Below are 24,503 nucleotides of genomic sequence, written 5' to 3'. Positions count from 1 at the left end.
TCGATTTCATTGTCTTTGTTGAGACTAGAACTAAGACTGTAATAGTAATTTTAGTAATAATTAATTTTATAAAATAAGATTGATGATTATTCTAAGTACAAATACAAAACAAAGTATTATTTAATAAGATTTCAACATACTAATACTTAGTATTTAATGAAACAGTAATAATTAGTGATTTGATTATTGATAACTGATAAAAATTTGCTATGAGAACTTCATTTAAAAAATAATAAAGACTTATAAAACGATATTTTTTATTTTAAGTTAATTAATGATTAAATAACAAACTTATTAGACAGTGTTTCCATTTCATGTCCTTCATTCATTTTCATTCATTTTCATGTCCATGTGATGCAGAATAATGGCTAAAATGCACCAAACTTAAGTATATTAAGGAATTTTATACTTGACGTGAGTTTCGGTTACGGCCGAAACTGAAGCCACGGCCGAATATTCGGTTTTCTGTTTCCGCCAGAAAACCAGGTTCGGCAAGACTCTAATTTTAATAATTCCCATGATTTGTCCGAATATGACTTACTATTTTATTGTCACCATGGTTTCTACACCTCTCATTCTTACACTTACTTATTTTGTCATTCTATCCTTGTTTGACCTTAAACTCTGCACCCGCAGTTATAAACGTACCACTTACTCGTCGCTATAAACGTGATAAACTGAGGACTTCTATTTCTATAAATAGACATAATTTTAATTTATTAACATTCAAGTAACGATCGCGAATTTTTGCAGCTTAATCATTTGATATTGATTAATGTTAAAGCAGAAACAAAATAGACTGATCATTAGTGTAGTGTAATTTAACTTTAGTATTATGTACGGACACAGTGTTATTGAGAGTGGTATTATAACGTTGTTCACAACTGTACTATCGCAAAGAGTAAATGCAAAAATGTGTATCCAATGCGATTTTCAGTTCGTTTATTGGTGAAAGTTTCTATATTCATTGTTTTCATACTAAAAACAGGCTGTGTTATATTATGATGTGCAGCAGGTCCTAAATAGCTCAATATTATTTTTAATTTTGCACATATCACGAGCTATAAATAATCACAATGTAATTTGTACAAATTTTTACTTAATACTGGTGTAATGTCGCTTTCAGTGTGCATAGAGGGATTAAAATAAGTGTAATATCCAACATCATTGCTTTACGCTTAAAAATTGTAAGTTTACGCTATAAATATTCTCACCTGAGTCTTAGATGTTATTTTTTTTCAATTTGGGTACTGTTTATTAGTTGATTTGTTTTAGTTTTTGTCTCCTTATTTGATAAAATAGTACGCGCCAAACAATGAGCCTGTTCTGAACACGAGGCGTATGGCTGCGCCGGTATAATTGAACATAACCCAGTGGGATTAAAGCTGCGCAGTTCGGCGCGTCACAATATCAGAGCGAACTTGAAGTTTGGCTCATACTATGCCTATCTCATCATAATCTTGATTTTGATTTATTTATATTTCCCTTAGAAGAAGTAAGTACTTTTTTCTTGAACGATATTGATTTCCCATTCTGTTCTGATATAATGTTTGTAAATTTTTGTATCGACGTTGTTCATGAGTGCGTGCTAAAAACAAACAAACTAGCATTTGCGTTTTATATAAATAGGATGTGTGCACTCAGCTTAATAACTGGTAACTATTTCACAGAGTATAATATGCCAAATTCTTTAATTACATTCTTACTGTCATTTCCGCTTTATAAAATTGAATTTAGTCTGTGGTATTGAAAATCGCTTTTGTCTTGTTCCGTCTTGAAAATTTCTCGCATGTTTATTTTGTTTTTTATTATTGAGATATTAGCTTGTAATTAAAATGAAATTATACGTTTGAGTTACTCCAACATAATAAATTTTAAGAATATTGCAGTAAATCGTAAGTCTTTTTATTGTTGGCTTTGTCTAAATGTGGTTTATAGTATGTGTATACATTTATTTGATGATATGAGCATATACATTTTATTTTCTACACATTTTAGTCGGAATATTTGGTTGAAATTCAGTTTATTTATAGATAACTTATCGCTATAAGTCCAGTTTTGTTGTTTTCTTATATCAACATCATACAGACTTATCTCCTTTATAATTATGTATCTATTAATTTCTTCATTCCATATTAAATATCACAGTACTTATTTTTATAGCATCGCCAAGACTCGCGATTTCGCTTACGATGATTGTTCCTTTGCGAATAATTATTATAATTGTAATAATTGTTCTTTTTTGTCTCAGTTTTATTTACTTATTAATTAATTAAATGAACTACGTACTTAGATAACTAAACAAAGACTTTGGTATATACCTGACGCCTATAGATTTATTTATTTTAAAAACTAAATTTTTATCTATGAGTAGTAGCTACCAAATATTCATAGGTAATATAAAAAATATAATAAAACATCATAATACTTTCAGATGCCTGCAATTTCACCTGTGTGGAAATGCTATTATAAATTATTGATGTTCTTTATTATACTATACATACAACTTTTGTTTTGAATCTCTCTTGATGAAAACTGCATTAAAAATATATTGCATAGGTACTTTAACAAATATAAAGTGTACAGGTGGGAAGGAATTTTGTTTTACAGTACTATTTTGAGAAATTCCAAATTGAACTATAACACAATTATTTAAGAGAATATATAAGTTATTAACTTTGAAAAATTAGAGTCACTCTGCACCCAACAATACCTAATATACGGCTGGTATAGCGTTATTCACTACATTAACTATACATATATCATCAACTAGTGATGGAGTTACCAGTAGATTAAGTAGGCTGGAGCCTAGGGTGGCAAAATTGACCCAACTAAAACTTTTATTTCTACAGAAATAAAGAAAATGTAAAGATAATTTTAGTCCTGTACGTCTTGTACAGTCCTATATTAAAATATTAAAAATTGCAATTTTATTGACACAAAATAAGGCAATTGTATTGATTGCAAACTAGGATACCTATCAAATTTCAGAGTTTAGTAGGGGCTGCATAAATTCAATAGCCTACTGGTGGCAAATTTGCAAATCTGCCACTGGCGTCAACAGATTACTGCAACTGTCACAGGGTGAAGCAGTGCAGCCCAAGATCCAGGGGACTGATAAAATTATGACCAAATGTCAAAATTCATTTATTTCAAGTAGGCTAAGTTTACAAGCACCTTTATGAGAGCTAGGCCATGATGTATGTTTACCAAATATTACTATTTAAAAAATGCATCATTGTTTCTAAATGAAAATTATCATTCTGTCCTCATCAGTAATTTTTAACTCACAACTGATTGAAATAATACAAAAATCATCATTTGTTTTTTATTGGTTCTACTTACCAGGTAGGCCTAGCATGCGACCAACAACATACTTAGTGAAGCGAATTAGACAAAATTTCGACCTATGACATCATAGTTGTTCCAGTTGTCTCTTTTTTCCCAACTCAAAGAAAGAGATAGCAGTATTTCAGTTTGCTATTGGTTGACATTTGTCTGTTTCTCTTCATAAGTTGTTGGCATCTTAGGCCTACAGGAGTACATCTTGAAAAGGACATACAAGCATTGACCTCTTATAATAAAAGGACATACAATCATGTAGAAAATTTCACTTAGAAAAGTGGCCAACTTTGCTTTGACAGTTTTAGAATTATTGATAAAGAAAATTATACCTAAATATAGTCCAATATTCAATAAAATCCCAAATTCAGAGCAAATTCAACCTTAAGATTGAGTTTAAGTTTGAATTTGCAAATGCAACTACTCGAATTGAGTGCCAAGAAGTTGTGTTTGGCACTCATTGAGTGGGGACGTTTTTTGGTCGCTAATTGTGCATCCACTTTTTAATAGGAGATCAATGCATACAAGACATAAAAACCTATTATTTCTAAAAAACCAATAAAACCTAATGTGAATGCCTTTGAAAAATATCTCCAAATATCCTGAAAGTAAACAGACTTCAAAAAGGAACACTTTGATGACGTTGAGACAGTTAACAATATTTTGATTTATTTTGTATACCTATTTACAAGTAAACTTGCAGTTAGTTGCTAACAAGTCATTGAGTATTGAGTATGTATTAATTAGCACTATTATTAACCAAAGGATGTTAATAATTTACTAGCATTTAGATATTAAGAGAAACTGGTAAAGGTCACTGCCTGAAAACTAGGTAATTATGCCAACCCATGCAGATATTGAAAACTTGCTTTTGCCTTCTGCTTTGTCTGCATGACACAGCTGAAGATTAGTTTATAACAGCAAAGCTAAGGCCAAACCGTGCCATCAAACTTGTATATGCAGTGGTGTCTATGGTGCTGATCAGTGTAATGTCCATCCTGACGACGACATAACGATCAACAACACTTCCCAGGTTACACCAACTCAAGGTACATAGCATCTTCACCAGTGAAGATGAGGTCCTTGATATCTGATGTCACCCGAGTGTGGGTTTTTTCAAGATCCTCAGATGTCTCAGAGAAGACACCCCTTAGAGAGTTCCCTTAGAGAGTTGTTCCACCTATCTTCTGTTTCTGCCTTTGGACACCATCAAGCGATTTGTGCTCGCCTAAAATCGCCGGTAACGCCTTGCTGAGGATATATATGAGGCTTACACAATCGTGACAAAAGACAAAAATCTCAATGACAACAGTGAACACGTTGCTACAAGCTTATATCCCTACATCATCACCATCATGCATACCATTGCGGATGTGATCTGGACATCTTGGTTTGGCCTTAGTTTAAGTCTTGCTAGACATGTTTGACAGAGCTTGTGTGGGGAAATACCTATTGTCGCCTTGCTTATTTCTGCTGCCCAGCAGCACTGCAATGTTTCAGACTGAAGGGTGTGGTTGCCGGTGTTATAGGTGCACTAACTGACGCTGCGTGGTTTTACCGCGTGGTTCCCGTTCCCGTAGGAATATGTGGACGATATATAGCCTATAGCCTTCCTCGATAAATGGGCTATCTAACACAGACAGAATTTTTCAAATCGGACCAGTAGTTCCTGAGATTAACACGTTCAATCAAACATACAAACTCTTCAGCTTTATAATATTAGTATTGATTAGTTTTAACATTTACACCTTAGGTTGATGGAGACAGTGGCATTTTTTAATCTGTGCTTTGCTTGCTTTTCTGTTAGCATTGCACCTGTCAACCTGCAAACAGCTTGCTGCTAGTTAGCTGTAAAAATAGGCTTGACACTAGTTCTTTGCTAGACAAACTCTGTCAAATTGAAAAATATATTATTCCTTGGATTCACAGGAATGTTGGGTAATGTCGCAGAGAGAAAAACTCCAAGTTCCCATGACTTGTGACTCAGGTGCAGGCTTTATGATTGTTATTGTTTTTTTTTTTAATTCCAGATGTATCGCAATACAGTAGTGTTAAGCCAGCCACACAATGGAGGAACAGGCGTGTCTGGTGCGCGCGCGCTCAGACTCTGAGAGCTCGTCCAAGCTGGGCAGCTTTGGCTCGCTGTCGCAGTCCTACACCATGACATACAACCAGGGGAAACTTAATGTGCCCGGTAAATATACTATCACAGATCATTTGTTCGACTATAAATTGATTTTTTCATAGCAAAGAATGTTTTGAAATGTTAAATTTGATCTAACCAGGCGTAATTAGACCATTTATACTTTCTTTCTTCTTATTTCTGCATACTCTATGTTCACTTGTGTACATCTTACAATTTACAACACCAATAGGCCTAACATGGAACCTACAATATCTCATGAAGACAAAATATCGCTCCCTAATTCGTTCTAACAAAAGACAGGTAAGTATTTAATCCCAATACTTTAGTCAAAATTTGAACACAAAATGGGTTAAATCAAATAACAAAGTAAAAGAATTTTCTTTTTATATCTATACTTCTATACTAATATTATAAAGTTGTAGAGTTTGTTTGTTTGAACGCGCTAATCTCAGGAACGACTGCTCCGATTTGAAAAATTCTTTCACTGTTAGATAGTCCATTTAACAAGGAAGGCTATAGGTTACATATTTTCCCTGTATTCCTACAGGAACGGGAACCACGCGGGTAAAACCGCGCGGCGTCAGTTAGTATGTTATAAGGGGCTAAAGATTCTGTTTATCGCCGATATGAACCTTATTGGTAACTTGTAACTGTAATAGCCAATGTGGTGAAGTTGTCAAGTTGAATAAGACAAAGTGAAGCTTGACTGGGTCTGCTACTCCGCTAGTCTCTTAACAAAATGATTCAGTTAAAAACCTTGGAGTTGTTATGGACAAGGAATTATCGTGGTGCATGCATATCAAGGAGTTGAGTAGGAGGACGTTTGCGACGTTGAGTTCGTTACGACGCCTACGTTCTCTTCTTCCAATTCCTACCAAAGTTATGTTAGCAAATTCTCTCCTACTCTCTGTTCTCGATTATGCGGACGCAAGCTATCCCAGTTTGACTGAGGACTATCTTAATAAACTTGAGCGACTTCAAAATGTTGCAATTCGGTTTATATTTAGCCTTCACAAATATGACCATATATCTGAATTTCGTCAAAAACTCAAGTGGCTTCCTATTCGCCGTCGCCGGGATCTGCATGTACTTTCTCTTCTGTACTGTGTGCTCTTTAATCCAAAATATCCTCTTTATCTTAAGGAGAAATTCACATTTCTGGGAGTACAATGAGAGCTAAGAACATGTCGTGCTCTTACTCTGTGTATGCCTTTCCATAGGAGTAAATTTTACAAGTGTTCATTTGTTGTTCGTGCTATTAAGCTATGGAATGCACTCCCAGTCGACATTCGGAAATCCAAATCCCTTGATATGTTTAAAAAATCCGTTAAGACATTATCTTAGTCACTAGTTACATATTTTATTTTATTAGAATATTTATCATACGACATAATGATATATTATATATATTAGTTTATTTTATGATATTTATAATTATTATATAATTTGTGTATTATGGTTTATGTATTAGTGTGTAGTTATTTGTATGTATATATGTACAATATTATTACGTACACACCACCTACAGTTGTCCTAATAAGTTCCTAAGCCTAAGGTTGCCTGGAAGAGATCGCTACTAAGCGATAAGGCCGCCTTTTGTATTCTACTTTTCCTTGTGTTTCTGTTTTTCTTGTTTTCTTTTATTTTTGTGGTGTACAAATAAAGAGTATTAAATAAAAATAAATAAATAAAAAATATCAAAAGGTCTTTCAGATGATCCATCTGTTTGGTTTCCAGGTCCCGAAGCGTCAGGCGATCCCGGCCACGCCGGCAACATGGCGAGCGCTCCGCAAGACAATGCGGACAGCAACGAGAGCGGCGAGCTCTTGGACTATAACGACTCTAGTGTTCTCGAGCAGTTCCACGAAGATGCTCTGCGACAAGTGAGCTAGATACTACTTACCAGTTTAGGTTAAGTTCAGACACCCTCATACCTACTTTGACGATAACACTCCCATGATATGCGGGCGACAGGGGGAAAGACTGCACGGGTGTGATATCGTGCGTGCGGGGAAGTGACGTGAATCAGTCGTGGGTTTTTCATTCCTCGCTACACGGCCTCCGGCCCACGCGGAACGTCGGGAGTGTTACGAACGAATTTGCATAGCTATAAACTTCATAACGGTACTTCCAGGCTGGTTGCGGCTTATCCCAGCTGAAGGTATACGTGGCGGTGGGGCTGGCGGTGGCCGGGGCTTCCCTGGAGCTCGCCTCCATAGCCTTCGTGTTGCCATCAGCGGAAATCGAACTGTGTATCCTTCCTCATGAGAAAAATTGGCTCGGTGAGTTTATTTTTTTTACCAGCGGACGCCCGTAACTCTGTTTCCTTGAATTGGTGAATGAGTTTTTCATAAATATTGCGGGAACGGTGCATTTTTCTGGGATAAAAAGTGGCTTAATTTCTACTCCGACACAATGATCCACCTACACTAGAGTGAGGGAGGGGCATTCCAATAACGAATTGCCATAAAAAGCTATTTCTTTGACTAAACTGATATTTACAATAACTCTGAACTTTTCTGACACTCAATATTTATACCTAAATTTAATTTGTAATATGGCATGATTGCTTGAACATCACAAATGATGTTTTTCTTGAAGTTCCAATTTATCTCGGTACCAATGTTCATAAAAAATGGTTCAGCGGTTTTGCCGTGAAAAGATATCAGACATACAGACAGACTAACTTTCGCATTTATAATATTAGTATGGATTATCTCAGGAATATTTTCCTTTCATGTGAAACATCTTATGCAGTGAGACGCGAGCTAAACCAACTGTTGACCTAAACACTAAAAACAGTTATTTTCTCATGTTCTTTTTTTCATTCTTTACTAACTAGCCCTTGACTACAATCTCTCCTGATGATGTGATGATGCAATCTAAGATGGAAATTGAACTTGTTAGGAGGAGGATGAAAATCCAGACTTGGCGGTACGTCTTTGTCGTAATGGTAATTAGCAACGGCCGAAGCCTCCCACTAGCCTCAAGTGTGGTAAAACACCCTGTTGTATCCTCCAGTGTTAATCACAATAATGGGCTGGTCGCTCGGCGGGGTCGGGTGGGGCGCGCTGGCAGAGCGCGGCGGGCGGCGGCGCGCGCTTCACTCCGCGCTCGCTGTCAACGCGGTGTTCGCCACCATCGCCGCCTTCATGCCCACCTACGGCACCTTCATGATGGCGAGGTGAGCGACCTCTCTTCACTTTATGACTGCCTGGTACTTTGCGTCAGTGTAAATAACAATAGGTGGGGTGGAGTCAGTAGACAACATGTATAAGAAGACCCGCACGGGCTTGGTGAGCTTAGAACTTTGTTGAGTTTATGACTTCCTGGTACTTTGTGTCAGTTGACACTAGACAAGATGCAAAACTTTAGACTGGTACTTTCTGTATTTATGATAGCCTAGTTGGCTCTTAGTATTTATGATAGCCTGGTAGTTTTAAGTATAGGTCTAACATGCGGCTAACGATTTCTCGACATAATTTCAACCAATAGCAGCACAACCGAAATACCTTATTCCGGATATATCTTTCTTTGCGGGAAATGGACGGGAAATTTTGTTTATTTCCCTTAAGAAGATATAAGAACATACACTGGATAGCAGGCCGGAATAGCAAACTATTCATTGATAACAAACTCTGGCTATATAAGGTAATATTGAAGCCAGTCTGAATGTATGGCATCGAGCTATGGGGAAGTTCCAGCAACTCTAACATATCCATCTTGCAAAGAACCCAAAACATAATTTTGAGAAGGATCTGTGGTGTTCTGTAGTTCATAAAGAATGACTAGATTCACGAACAACTAAAGGTGAAAACTGTCAATGAAGAGATTGACAGCGTCAGGCAAAAATACAAAACACGACTGTTCCAAATGTTCTGGCTTCAAAATTGATTCACAAAACATATCAGAGCCGGTTTAAAAGAAAGCACATTATTTAAATCTAATAACCTATAAAAAACAATGAGGGGATATTCTCACTGGGGAATACACTCAAAAAGCGAAGTTATCACAGAACACATCTGCTTATAGTTATTTTACTGATCGCAGATAAATCAAGAAAAAAAAAATCTCTTCAGGAAATATGTCGCATGTCGCGTGCTAGACCTATTGGTATTTGTGACGTAATAAACATTCAATGTTAACCCTTTTTACCATTAGATTCTGTTCGGCCATCGGGTCCGGCGGCATCATATCGACGGGGTTCACGTACGCGGCGGAGGTGGCGGCGCGCGGCTACCGCACGGCGCTGCTGGCCACGCTGCCCGCCAGCATGGGCGCCGGGATACTGCTGTCCGCCGGCCTGGCGCAGGCCATCCTGCCCAGCACCGGGCCCGAGGCGCTGGTGGAGAACAAGGAGCACTTCAGCGCTTGGCACAGGTGAGTGCCAGCAAGACCATGAGGCCAAGAGCAAGGTTACAGGAAAAGCGATGCCCATGCTGAAAACAGCGCTATAGTCTGGCAAGTTGGTTGATGACACTCCCGTGATATGCGGGCGACGGGGGAAGGCTACGCGGGTGTGATATTGTGCGTGGCGTGAGGTGCATCAGTCGTGGGTCTTTCATTCACCGTTACACGTACCCCGGCCCGCGCGAACCATCGGGAGTGTTACGAACAAAGTTGCCAAGCTATACACTCCAGCTTACCTTACCAGCCGATAGACGTCCACTGCTGGACATAGGCTTCTTGAGCCGGAAGAGGCCTATGTCCAGCAATGTCGGACTGGTTGGATGGAATTCACCTGGGGTCCTTTGCAGATGCGTATAATTTTCTTCTAGACTAGGAGGCGCGTGTGAATGAAATTGGAATATGTGTGTGCGTATAACGTAACCTCTCAGCTCACAAGTCTCCGGTGACTGGAGGACAACTCTGCCAGGCGGTTTCTGGCACAGCTAGCTCCAAGCATAAATCACAGGTCCACTAAATTACCACGTGGTCTGTACACGGTTTTAAACAACAAACCTTTCGTGTTTTTTCAAATAAAAGGCGTTGGTCGTCAGTTTCCCAACGTTTCTCCAAAGCTTCTAAAAGTAATTTTCTTTGACCTTTTTCTATAGACAAAAACACCACAGAGTAACGTCAACCTTGACAAGCAATTTTTTAAATTAATTTCAACAGGCATTCAGCGGCAGGCCCTTTGTTCTAAAACACAAGGCAAATCAATCAGAAACAGACAATCAAAAAGTGCGTAAATTTCAAATCTTGCAAGAGTGAACAATCGGCTCCGACGGCATAACGGTACCTATACTAGAGCCTTTCTTGATGTGTACTGTTTTTAACAAACAAATTAGATATGAGGGTAGTCATTTCACACCTAATAATAATTATAATTAACTTGTTCTTAAATTAATGAAAATAAATTTGATCAATAAGCTTAGAACAATTATATATGGTTAATATATTTTATACAACATTTTATAAACAAACCATACTTAATTAAAAATAAATAAGTTATGAAATGACATGCGGTCTACCTTCATTTCTAATTTGTTTGTTGGTAAATAGTACTCATCAAGAAACGCTATTATGGTTTTTGATCTTTTTCAGATATCTCCTCCTGTGCACGTTGCCGATCATAGCGTCTCTTATAAGCCTCATATGGACGCCAGAGTCTCCTCGATACTTGCTAGATGTCGGGAGAGAGGTCGACGCTATGATGGTTTATCAAGTAAGTTCTTTATAAATTAACTCTAACTAACATCAATAAATACGTTGAATCTTTTTTTTTAATTAAAAAAAGGGTAATATGTAATAAATAATTACAACAATTTTGAGTTACGAATATCTTCGAAAAACTTCTCACCATGGTAGCGGATAAAATAGACTTTTACGCGCCAATTTCAAGTTATGACATTAACTTTATTCAGATTGTATGTGCAATTAAAAATTGTATTACTAAGTGCAAAAAATAATTAAACCCACTTTTTACCATGGTAATAAACTTTTACACAAAAATTTCGAGTTACAAATAAATTGGAATCGCTTTTTGCCATTATATCGGCTAAGGAAAAAGTAGAATTTTCTGCGCCAGTTGCAAGATAAGAAATTCAAATCATTTTCTACCATAGTAGTGGCTAAAATTGACATTTTCGCATCAATTTTAAGATAAGAAATTCGAATCCCTTTCCCCCATAGGAGCGGATAAAGTAAACTTTTACACGCCAATTATAACTTACAAAGAAAATAAATAAAAATCACTTCACAACGTAAATTTTACGCCCCAATTTCGAGTTACAAAAACGGTCTTTTCTTAACTTGTGCGTAATATTGTGTTTGCAGAGCATTCACAGCGGCAACCAGACGCGCATATGCGGGCGCAAAGCGGCACTGTCGGGCGAGGCGGACTACCGGCTGGGCGAGCTTTCGCTGCCGGGAAAGCGGCGCCCGCCCGCCCTGCACCACGTGCGACACAGCGTCAAGATGGTTAGCAATTATATGTAGTCATTAGTATCATCATCATCACTGTCGTCATCGTCATCGTCATCGTCGTCGTCATTATCCATCATCATCCATCATCATCACCATCATCACCATCATCACCATCATCATCATCATCATCATCATCATCATCATCATCATCATCATCATCATCATCATCATCATCATCATCATCATCATCATCATCATCATCATCATCATCATCATCATCATCATCATCATCATCATCATCATCATCATCATCATCATCATCATCACCATCATCATCACCATCATCATCATCATTATCATCATCATCATCATCATCATTTTCATCACCATCATCATCATCATCATCATCATCATCATCATCATCATCATCGTTATCGTCATCGTCGTCATTATCATCATCATCACCATCATCATCATCATCATCATCATCATCATCATCATCATCATCACCGTCATCGTTATCGTCATCATCACCACCACCATCATCATCATCCATCATCATCATCATCATCATCATCATCATCATCGTTATCGTCATCGTCGTCATTATCATCATCATCACCATCATCATCAACATCATCATCGTTATCATCATTATCATCACCATCATCATCATCATCGTCATCCCCATCGTCATCATCATAATCATCCACCATCATCATCATCATCCACCATCATCATCAACGTCATCATTATCATTAGCATCATCATTAATACGCGCATATGCGGGCGCAAGACCAGAAGTATTACCGGCTGGGTGAGCTAGGGGGAGGGGAGAATATGAATCTCATTAAATTTCACGCCATAGCTCTTAGATCTTTCAATAATGGTGTCACTGCAAAAAGTCAAATTTGAAATGGCAAAAAATTTGGTAAAATTAAAATAAATAATAATTCGCATTGGGCCAGTGTGGTGTCGCATTAACCTAACCACTCTCATTCTGATTCTGGGAGGAGACTCGTGCTCAACAGTGAGCCAAATATGAGTTGATAACGATTACGATAAAGTAAAATATGTCATTTGAATTTGTTTTGTATATGATAGCAAGTTTGAGGATGAGGAACTAGTAAGTGGCTTAACTGATTTAGATGAAACTTTGTGTGCTTGTTTCAGTTCTGGCAGGCGTTCTTCCAGCTGTTCTCCAGTACGTACAGGAACACTACACTGTCTCTGGGCGGCATGCTGGTGTTTGCCGTCGCTATACAAGTAAAATAAAATAATAAATATAAATAAAATCTCACGATGATATTAACCTAAGATTCAATCTTCAATTTTATTCATTGTAAAGTGGCCCTAATCACTACTACTTGAAGTTCACTTTGTTTTGAAGAAAGTTGAGGTTTAAATCTTAATTTATGTTTATAAATATGACCATCGAACTGTAGACAAACTGTTTAATTGAGATCTTTATAGACAGCCGACTTAGTCGGTTTTTTAAATAATCGTGCTTGATATTATTTCAACATCATCATCATTATCAACCCATATTCGGCTCACAGCTGAGCTCGAGCTCCTCTCAAAATGAGAGGAGTTAGGCCAATAGTCCACCATGCTGGCCCAATGCGGATTGGCAGACTTCACACACTCAAAAAATTTAAAAAAAATCTCTGGTATGCAGGTTTCCCCACGTTGTTTTTCCTTCACCGTTTGAGACACGTGGTATTTAATTTCTTAAAATGCACAAACTGAAAAGTTTGAGGTGCATGCCTCGGACCGGATTCGAACCCACACCCTCCAGAATCAGAGGCAGAGGCCATATCCACTGGGCTATCACGGCTTATGATATACATGCTATGATTATTTTCTTGCAGTGCTACCTGTCACTGTACGTTCCTGCCGAGGTGGCCAACATCGACAACCGCCAATACGACACGTCGAAGAAAATCATCACGAACATAACCTACGACAACGTCAACTACAACGAGACCCTCGAGAACGCGAACTACATCGACGTGACGTTCACCAACTGCACGTTCCGCGACATCCTCATGTCGCACGTCGAGTTCGTCAACTGCACGTTCGTGGGCACGGCGCTGGCGAACATCAAGACCTCGTACACCGTGTTCCGAGCGTGCGCGTTCTACAACAGCAAGTGAGTAGACTGTGCTTCATGTACTGAGGTGGTGTCAGTACACAGGTGTGACGTCACCGACTGCACGTTCCGCGACATCCTCATGTCGCACGTCGAGTTCGTCAACTGCACGTTCGTGGGCACGGCGCTGGCGAACATCAAGACCTCGTACACCGTGTTCCGAGCGTGCGCGTTCTACAACAGCAAGTGAGTAGACTGTGCTTCATGTACTGAGGTGGTGTCAGTACACAGGTGTGACGTCACCGACTGCACGTTCCGCGACATCCTCATGTCGCACGTCGAGTTCGTCAACTGCACGTTCGTGGGCACGGCGCTGGCGAACATCAAGACCTCGTACACCGTGTTCCGAGCGTGCGCGTTCTACAACAGCAAGTGAGTAGACTGTGCTTCATGTACTGAGGTGGTGTCAGTACACAGGTGTGACGTCACCGACTGCACGTTCCGCGACATCCTCATGTCGCACGTCGAGTTCGTCAACTGCACGTTCGTGGGCACGGCGCTGGCGAACATCAAGACCTCGTACACCGTGTTCCGAGCGTGCGCGTTCTACAACAGCAAGTGAGTAGACTGTGCTTCATGTACTGAGGTGGTGTCAGTACACAGGTGTGACGTCACCGACTGCACGTTCCGCGACATCCTCATGTCGCACGTCGAGTTCGTCAACTGCACGTTCGTGGGCACGGCGCTGGCGAACATCAAGACCTCGTACACCGTGTTCCGAGCGTGCGCGTTCTACAACAGCAAGTGAGTAGACTGTGCTTCATGTACTGAGGTGGTGTCAGTACACAGGTGTGACGTCACCGACTGCACGTTCCGCGACATCCTCATGTCGCACGTCGAGTTCGTCAACTGTACTTTTTACGTGTTTATTTAACAAATATATCACAGGCGGGTTATTAGATTTTTAGTATATCACTGTCTAAACTATTGTGTAAATAACAATTAAAAAACAAATGCTGCGACAGTCGCGCCGCGGCGCGCACGTCGCGTCGCACGCGTACATGTGTGTGTGCCCGCAGCATCATCGACACGGACATGGAGCCGGGGCGCGAGCTGGTGCAGTGCGCGCTGAACGGCACGACGGTGCGCGGCATGCGCGGCGTGTGCGCGCGGCACGCCGACCTGCGCTGGTCGCAGCGCGGCCGGCTCGCCGAGCGCACGCTCGCCGCGCACGCCGCGCTGTTCGCCGCGCCGCTGCTCGTGCCCAGGAGGCTGCAGAAGCCGCCTGCTCCCGGTAACGAACAGAGCTTTTTTTTTTAGCCCTTAGTTTAGTTTATATTTTTTTACATGTCACGTAACGGATACGATGGGTGACCGATCGTCCATTTAGGAGTCAATTGGTTAAAGTAAAACATGCGTTGTGCGTGTATCATCCTGTCGCTCTACATGCGCAACACGACATATCACGACAAAACAAATCAACCAATAGCAGTGAACCTTAAATATCGCTCTCTCTTTCGTGTGATATTTCTATTTTGGCGCTATTGTCTTTACGAGATAATGTCGTGGGTCGCATATTAGGCCTACTGGTCCTTTCTCTTATTATTGTTGTAATCCCCTAGAGTTCCGTATATCTACTATTTAATTTTTCCGCGATATCCGCCTTCTCCCGTTTGTGTTAAGTTAAACTCTCTGCAGTGTAATTACATTAAAATTATGTAATAATAATAATAATAATAATTCATTTATTCATGAGAAAGTACAGAAGGTTTACAAAACAAGCTATAGACATACATACTTAAATCATAAATCGGGATACATTGTAGCCCGATTTATGATTTAAAACATGAAGCACTACATAAAGTGGCAGTTTTTTTTTAATTTTTGGTATACTCTAATTTATATATTTCAATGTTTTATATCAAGTCGCAGTGATTTTTTCATAAAATTTTTAGTTGTTTTAACGAATTAACGTTTTGGAAATACCTTTGAAGATGATATTATTTTGTTTTTCAGTGGCAATATGCGCGCTGCTGATATTGCTGTCCCCTTCTATTTACTTCGCACAGAGCGAGATGGCGCTATACATTGTGGAGGCAGTCTATGGATTGATCATCATTGTAATATTCTTCGGCGTGGGAGTCAAGATCGTTGACACGTATCCTGCTAATTTGAGGTGACTTGCTGTCCCTTTTTATTTATATTGCAAAGAGCGAGATAGCAAATCGAATCAAAATTAATTTATTTCACTTAGGTATAAAGTTCGTTTCTTGTAGGATGTTGCGGGTGACAGTTAGTTTCACTCTAGAAAGTTTGCCGCAATTCATACAGGCGACTGTCATCGTACCTATGCTATTTGATAAACGCTTTAGTTTAGTAGCACTTTCGAAACGTCAGGTATTAGTTAATGGTGATAATATAATTAGTTGAAAACTTAAAATTAAGTTACGAGGGTTTCAAACGCGCGCTAGTCCGAGAAGAACCCACAACAAAGTTAGCCAATTTTCTTTTTAACTTTATCACCATTTAACAATAAGTATAGCTATAGTTTGGCAAATTCAATAATATTATAAATAAATAAAAATAATTTGGTAGTCTTTCCCTCTGCCCCGCGTGCACGACCTCACACCCTCGCAGCCACCCCCCCATATATTGGGAGTGTCATCAACGAACTTGGCAAGCTATAGGCATATAGTGCATTTAATTTCCAAATCCAAGCTATTTTATGGTTTATATAATCATTAACACAATATTTTTTAAAAGCTTTCGTTTAATAAAAAACGCAATATTGCTTCACAGGTGCACAGCACACGGCTTGATCCTCTCCATAGCGTATATGGTGGGCGCGGCTGTACGCGGCATGAGCGAATACTCGCCCCCACTGTTGAGCGCGCTGCTCTGCGCCTACTTCGCTATCATGGCCACCGGGATAGCCACCAGACTGCGGTAAATAGACAAGTGCGTAAACATCATGTTTGTTAGAAAGAGACCAGTGTGTGAAAGTCATGCTTGTTAAAATGTGACCAGTGTGTAAAAGTCATATTTGTTACAATGTGACCAGTGTGTAAAAGTCATATTTGTCAAAAAAGACCGGAGTGTAAAAGTCATGCTTGTTAAAATGTGACCAGTGTGTAAAAGTCATGTTTGTCAAAAAAGACCAGAGTGTAAAAGTTATAATTGTTACAATGTGACCAGTGTTAAAGTCATATTTGTCAAAAAAGACCAGAGTGTTCAAGCAGACAAGAAAGTCATGCTTGTTAAAATGTGACCAGTGTGTAAAAGTCATGCTTGTTACAATGTGACCAGTGTGTAAAAGTCATATTTGTTAAAGTGTGACCAGTGTGTCAAAGTCATGCTTTGTTAAAAAGAGACAGTGCGTAAAAATCATATTTGTTACAATGTGACCAGTGTGTAAAACTCAAACTTGTTAAAATGTGACCAGTGTGTCAAAGTCATGCTTTGTTAAAAAGAGACAGTGCGTAAAAATCATGTTTGTTAGAAAAAGACAGTGTGTAAAAATTTCGAGAAGTAAAAGTAATGCTATTAAGTGATACAGAAATAATCCGGTTTTCCCCCTGAATTTATTTAGTTTTAGATTAGACTTAATGAATTTATCGATGTACCAGGGACACATGAACGTCGAAAGTTATTTTGAAAAGGTTTGATAAATTCAGTGAGATTTTCAAAAGAAATTCCCACGTTCACTTGAATTCCTTTTGTTTTTTTAAAAATTGATTTCGCCTAGTTGCTGAATTTAACCAAAATAAACAAAAGATTTCGTCATTCAATATGGCTAATTTTGTACAATCTATGAGAGCTATTGTATGAGTAAGCAATTTATGTACGGAACAAATATACATAGAATAAAATTGTATGTTCCCCCAGGTAAACCTTAGTTTACATATATTTCATAAAATAATTTTTAAATACGGCTGATGATACTAGGCTCGCAAATATCTCAGGAGGTCAAAATATGGATAGTGTAGATAAGCACCCTAAATATTCCATAGATTATATTGTTATGATTATGTTGTAGCTCGGAGTGTGTTAGAAAGAAATTGAGACATGTGAATATGTTATAATGCGACACAAAAGAGTAGAAAATAAATGAGGGCGCTGTAGTCACTTTTTGTCGTTCATAGGGTAACACTTTGTTCTGTCATCCACTTTGACTGCAACTACCTTGATACTTGATAATAATTGATATTTTTTTCTATACATACATCAATCTCCTATTAATAAGTGGATGCACAATCAGCGACCAAAAAACGTTCTTACTCAATGAGTGCCAAACACATACTTCTTGGCACTCAATTCAAGTAGTCGCATTTGCAAATTTAACCTTAAACTCAATACTTATGGTTGAATTTGCTCTGAATTTGGGATTTTATTGAATATTGACTATTTATTAAAGGCCTTTAGATATAATTTTCTTTACCAGTAACTGTTAAAGCAAAATTGGCCAGTTTACAAGTGAAATTTTCTACATGATTGTGCGTCCTTTTAATATAAGAGGTCAATGTATACATAGGTAATATTATGTTCTTATTTTAAATTTTAAACAAGACGATATTATGTTGAAAATAATATTATTATCTAATATTACTGTTCCACATGACAATCTGGTTATAACCGAAAAGGAAAAAGTATCAAAATACTTGGACCTTGGTCACGAGATTACCGCCATGTGGAATGTTAAGTCAACTATTATTGTTCCAATAGTTGTTTCAGTCAATGGTCTTATAGCGAAAAGATTCGACCAACACCATAAGAAGCTTTCACTTAACTGTTGGATTAAGAGTCGGGTATAGAAGGCAGTGATTCTTGAGACGGCGCGTATTATGAGGAGCTTTCTCATTCTGGAGCCCTTACCACTGGTTGCTTGGGCACTCAAATGTCCTGTGGGGGTTTTTTTTAAATTTTTAATATTTTGTATTAACATTGTTAAAAATTATTATCTAATATAAATAAATTATAAATATATTTGGAAAATACTATCTAACCCCGAAGTAAGCATTATGTGTTAATTGTACTAAGATAGCTGATTTCATAATTTACAATTGTTAAATTTAAACAAATTCAAGTCAATCTCATCTAAATAAATTTATATTTATTGATATTTACCAAACTAAATTAGTTTGCTAATTATCTGAATTTCCTCTATAATTTAAATAATCTGTTGAAACCATCAATTGCTCTATAATTACAGTCAAATAATCTGATGAAACTATCAATAATGATTGGTTGCTCTATAATTACAGATCTTTGTGGTAATGATAGTAAATATGGTGTTGCCACATAGCGAGTTTACTAGTAGTTAGTTTACCATTTTTATTAATTTCTACTCTTTTATATTGCATTATACATAAAATCAAACAAAAGAAAAGTTAATACGGCCTTTCAAAACCGTTTAGAGGCTGTAATCTAATTGTTGTAAAAATAAAAATGTAAATAATATAAAAATACGTAATGTTATAGACTTTTCGTAAAAGATTCATGATGTATAGATTCACAATGCAATTTTTAATAACAGCTAACTAAAAGAATCAATTAAAATAATAATCAAATCAATTTAAAGTATTTGTGGTCTAGTTTTACACACGAATATTTGTATATTACTGCAGTAAGAAAATTACTCTAAACAATTATGTTCCTACTGTCAACATTTATATTTCTTACTGTAGTAAAGAAACATTTATCTAGAAAATTAAAAAAAAAAACATTTTCAAAAGCAACCATTTCAATAAATCATTTACCATTCGATCATGAAATACTACAACTTTATTATGCCTTGAAGATCTGGCAACGGGGATGATGACTAGGTTTGAATATATTGATTTGTTTGTGTTGACGTCATTAGTTCGTACCATCTTGTATGGGGCGTTTTTCAGGGATCCGTGGCAGTGTCGCAAATCTGACCCTTTAATTCCCTGTAGCTCCGAAAGTAATGATCGCAGATACCCTGTTACTTTTAAAAAATTGCTTTACTATTAGCATACTCTTAATTTATATAAAATTTAAAAAACTGTCATCATCCCTATTGTGTGTGGCTTTTAGAAAACAAGCCTTGAAGTTTTATCAGGACGGGACATATCTTGGACAGGGATTGAAAGAATAATCATGGTAGCAAATTTTAGGCTCCTTTGTAAATATTCAAAGTTTTCGTCGCATGAAAGTGGATATCCACTGTCTTGTAACAATTTAGTATAATAATGGTGAATCAATTGAAACCATATACCAGGCTCACATAAACCGATTATATGTAAAACAGTTAGGCCGCCCGCATTCACTCGTTTTCCGTGTTCGGAAAACCGTATATGCACGAAATCAATATAAAATATATACGCAAACGTACATTATTTTCGAACGAAAAAAATTCCGCGCGTATGTAACTCTCGCATTCGACAATATATACATTCCGAATGAAGAAAAAAAGTAAAGTCTGCGGTAGTCTCACGAACTCAAGGTGCTTGGATGCCATTGGATCAGCTTCCACCTTCACACAGGAAATAAAACTATAAGAAATTGTAATTTAATTGTTATCAATTGTAAATTGTAATACTGTATGACTTTTTCAAAAGAGCAACTGTTGAGTTTCTTGCCGGTATCTTCTCAGCAGAACCTGCCTTCCGAACCGGTGCTAGAATCTTTACAAATAGTCAACTGACGTGTCAAAAGTGCTTGTAAACTGAGCCTACTTGAAATAAATGAAATTTGAATTTGAATTTTGAACTCCAAAAATTCCAAATCGAAATTACGAATTAGAAAAACGAATACGGAAAACGAGTGTATTCGGCGTGGCCGAAATAAAACAAATTAAATGAAGAACTAAATAAATGTTCCGATCAGTGAACTGAATAGTTAGAGTATGAATATGTTAAGGGCCGGTCAAACTGTAACTTTAGTTATTGTCTTACTGTATGTCATATTACAAAGACAAAACTTGGGAATAAGCTATAATGATATATGGGCACATAAAGACGGAATTATATTTGTCTGACGTGTCTTGTCGTGATGCATCAGAACAGAACCGGTATCATACATTTTGTATGGCAACCAAACCGGGATCGTGTCTGATACGACACATCACGACATGTCACAATACATAAGTGTAAACCTTGCCATATAAAATGTATGATACAGATTCTGTTCTGATGTGTCACGACACGACACGTCAGACAAATATAAATCAGACTATATTAATCTAAACACTTGCCAGCACGTCACGACACGACACGACACGACACGTGGCGTTACGTCAGCCAAATATTAATCCGCCCTTATCATTTTGGTGAAGTCGACCTTGAATGAATATTTGTACTTTAACCATTCGCTATCTGATGAATTATATTAGCTATTAGTAATAATTATTAATTATTTTTTTTTATATAAAGGTAGAGTTGTTAAGGCTGAACATATCGTAAGGAGAGGGTGGAAAATGGTTGTAATCGATTTTTTTTTTCATTTTTATTATTAGTTAACAGAAATTTCACGAAAAATTAAAAATTATTGTCTATTTGCCAAAATGGTACTGGGCTTCTGGTACAAACGTAAACGACAGTAACGAGTTATAAAAACTCGTTACTGAAACTCTGCTTGTGTGAACACAGACAAACTATTAGCGCAAAACTGTACGATGAGTATAAAATGGGCGGGAATAATTTAAATTTTCGTGAAATAATACTAGGAGCACATACGCATTACTCAAACGATAACTTGTTTGGACAAAACAAACCGGTAAACGATCCTCAACACTACTGTGGCGTGCATAAATTTTTCAACTAGGGTAGGCAGTACACGTACAATTTGTATTGTATTGAGCAATTATGGTGACAATCATGCACTATATTCTGCATAACTAACAAAACAAATTGATATCTATAGATTTCCAGTTTGCTTACCCTGTTAACTATGCACGCCACTAGGCTGATTCGGTAACGGCGAATGTGCTCATAGTATATGGAATACGAGCCGCTATGGTATACAATTCATAGCATTATATCTTAGATGCCATATCTTAAGTGATATTCGTAATAGACTGCTTATATTATTATTTCGTAATAGGTTAATAAAAAGACACTATTATAATTTTTTATTTAATCATTAATATTAATTGATTATTTTTTCATCACACTTTAATTTTAGTATAACAAAGATGAAAGACTTCAACTAAAAATAATGTAGACAACTGTTAGGCAAACCACAAGAGGCATATAGAAACTAAATGACACACTCACACCCATTATAATATATTTGTATGTTTTGTTTTTCCTCATAATATGTTTTTGAAAGCATGGGGATGTCAATAGAAAAAAAAATACTGTGGACTCAATCAAGGATTTTTCATATATTTGGTCAGGCTTCAACAGTGATATTTTAGTATGGTCATATTTTTCTTGTCTTAATTTATATTAATCACCCCCACGGTATATACATCATAATAAAAAACCATGTTTAAATAACATGTTACAGTTCATAACTGATGTCATTTTGTTATATAACATTAACAACTTTACATTATTTAAAATAATGTGACTTGCCATTTAAAATTCTCATTAAATACTACCTAGTTAGTCAAAAAAAAACTCAATAATTATCGTTTTTTTTGATGAAAGAGAAATATTTGTAATTTACTAATTATACCTACAGTGCTCGCCACGGATCTTTGTGTTTGTGAAGTTAGCACAAATTACGGTGCAATGAACCGATAACGGTACAAACGGCGCGGTCGGGGAGTGTTCGCGATTGTACAAATGCGTATTACTCATTTCGCAGCTAACTTCACAAACATAAAGATCCGTGGCGAGCATTGTACTTTGAGGGTCAACTCTTAGGCAGCCTTATAAATATGTCATGACAACAGATGAAATAAAAAACTTCGTCTCTAAATAAAGAAAAGACAATATAATAATAATAACGTGCAATATTAATTAAAAATATATACTCAACAAGTAGTTGTTCAGTAAAACTTAAAATTATTTTTATTTACTTTAACAAACATAGGCAATTTATAATTGAAATATTATTAATTAGACTGAAAAAGAACGCTTTAAATTTTCAGTTTATTTTTTTTTTTTAGTTAAATCGAAAATGATTTTGTACACAATCCTGTGTTATGTTTAAAATAATATTTAGGAATTGATAAAACAATTATGTTGTTTACACGGTTTTTTAGCATAAAATATAGATAACATGATTTCTTCATACATATCGTAAGTTTAGTTTTAAAACAGAAAATCGATATTTTATACTGTTTCGTTATAGTTATTATGAAACAGATGTATCTCTTGTATATTCCCTTCAAATGAAATTTTATAAATCAACATATTTATTTAGTTTAATTTTTTTATTTCAATTTATGTTATTAGTAATACGTATTGTACTATTTACAAAATTTTCACATTAAATAAATAAATTACTATACCATTATGTAACATAAGGCCCGATTCTTTGTGACATTTATATCGTATAATATATAGGTACGTTATAAGACGGTGAAACATGTAATACGGTGAACACTAGCAAGACTGGTTGCTAAATTCCTAAATTCGGAAACATAACCATGGCTTATATTTACACTGTGTCGATGTGACATGTTTTATTCTAACATGCTAGTTAAACATCACACGTTATATAACGTGTTACTTAAACATCACAAGTTCATATAACATGTTACTTAAACATCACATGTTATATAACGTGTTACTCAAACATCACAAGTTTATATAACATGTTACTCAAACACCACATGTTATATAACGTGTTACTCAAACATCACAAGTTTATATAACATGTTACTCAAACACCACATATTATATAACGTGTTACTTAAACATCACAAGTTTATATAACATGTTACTCAAACATCACATGTTATATAAAGTGTTACTTAAACATCACAAGTTTATATAACATGTTAATTAAACATCACATGTTATATAACATATTACTTGTTTTGTTCTTACCTCTACGGTATAAATGTCAGGGTGGTTTAAATATTCTAAAGGCTGCAGAAGCGAGATGAAACTTTTTTTTATTGTAACAATATAAGAATCCCTTGTAAATAATGTATGTACGTTCATATTTGCAATACATAATATGGTATTTACCTATCCTGATAATTTGTTTTATTTTTTTACCTTGATTTTCCATTGTGTTGAAAAACAAGTTAAAGCTATTCCAGGAATTTTAAAAATAAGTGATTTTACAGATTGACTTTTACTTTTTTCAACTTTGTGTTTCTGTCCCTCAAACCATATTGGAAAAATTTACTGGACTGGACTGGAGGTATGAGATAATTTATTTTTCTCTAAGAAACTTTCAGTTAAAATTAAGTATGCTAAGCCTTTCCCAATCATTATCATTATCACTCTTAAGCCCTCAACACGCACCGGAGCAGCATGGTGGGTCTAAGCTCCACATTCCCTTCTATTCGAAGAGAGATCTGGCTCTGAAGTGGGCCGTTAAAATAGACTGATTATGATGACTTTTTTTCAAAAATCAGTTGATTTTGAGTGGTGCATAACAATAATCAATTTTAAACACTACTGCAAA

General features: G+C 36.7%; 1 protein-coding gene across 1 annotated transcript; it reads left to right on the top strand.

Moving 5' to 3' along the window:
- Nucleotides 1–1,226: 1,226 nt before the first annotated feature.
- On the top strand, nt 1,227–24,070 carry LOC112050036 (synaptic vesicle glycoprotein 2A). Its single transcript, XM_052887167.1, has 13 exons — nt 1,227–1,895; nt 5,373–5,536; nt 7,226–7,371; nt 7,623–7,770; nt 8,510–8,672; nt 9,650–9,868; nt 11,036–11,156; nt 11,768–11,911; nt 13,031–13,123; nt 13,729–14,009; nt 15,029–15,243; nt 15,966–16,125; nt 16,749–24,070. The coding sequence occupies exons 2-13, from the start codon at nt 5,410–5,412 to the stop codon at nt 16,897–16,899; spliced, it is 1,968 nt and encodes a 655-aa protein (XP_052743127.1). The 5' UTR covers nt 1,227–1,895; nt 5,373–5,409; the 3' UTR covers nt 16,900–24,070.
- The last annotated feature ends 433 nt before the right edge of the window (nt 24,071–24,503 follow it).

Source organism: Bicyclus anynana, chromosome 18 (assembly GCF_947172395.1).
Source record: "Bicyclus anynana chromosome 18, ilBicAnyn1.1, whole genome shotgun sequence".
NCBI classification, from domain to species: domain Eukaryota; kingdom Metazoa; phylum Arthropoda; class Insecta; order Lepidoptera; family Nymphalidae; genus Bicyclus; species Bicyclus anynana.
The sequence above is the reverse complement of the archived record's forward strand: the minus strand, read 5'-3'. Positions and strand labels throughout refer to the sequence as shown.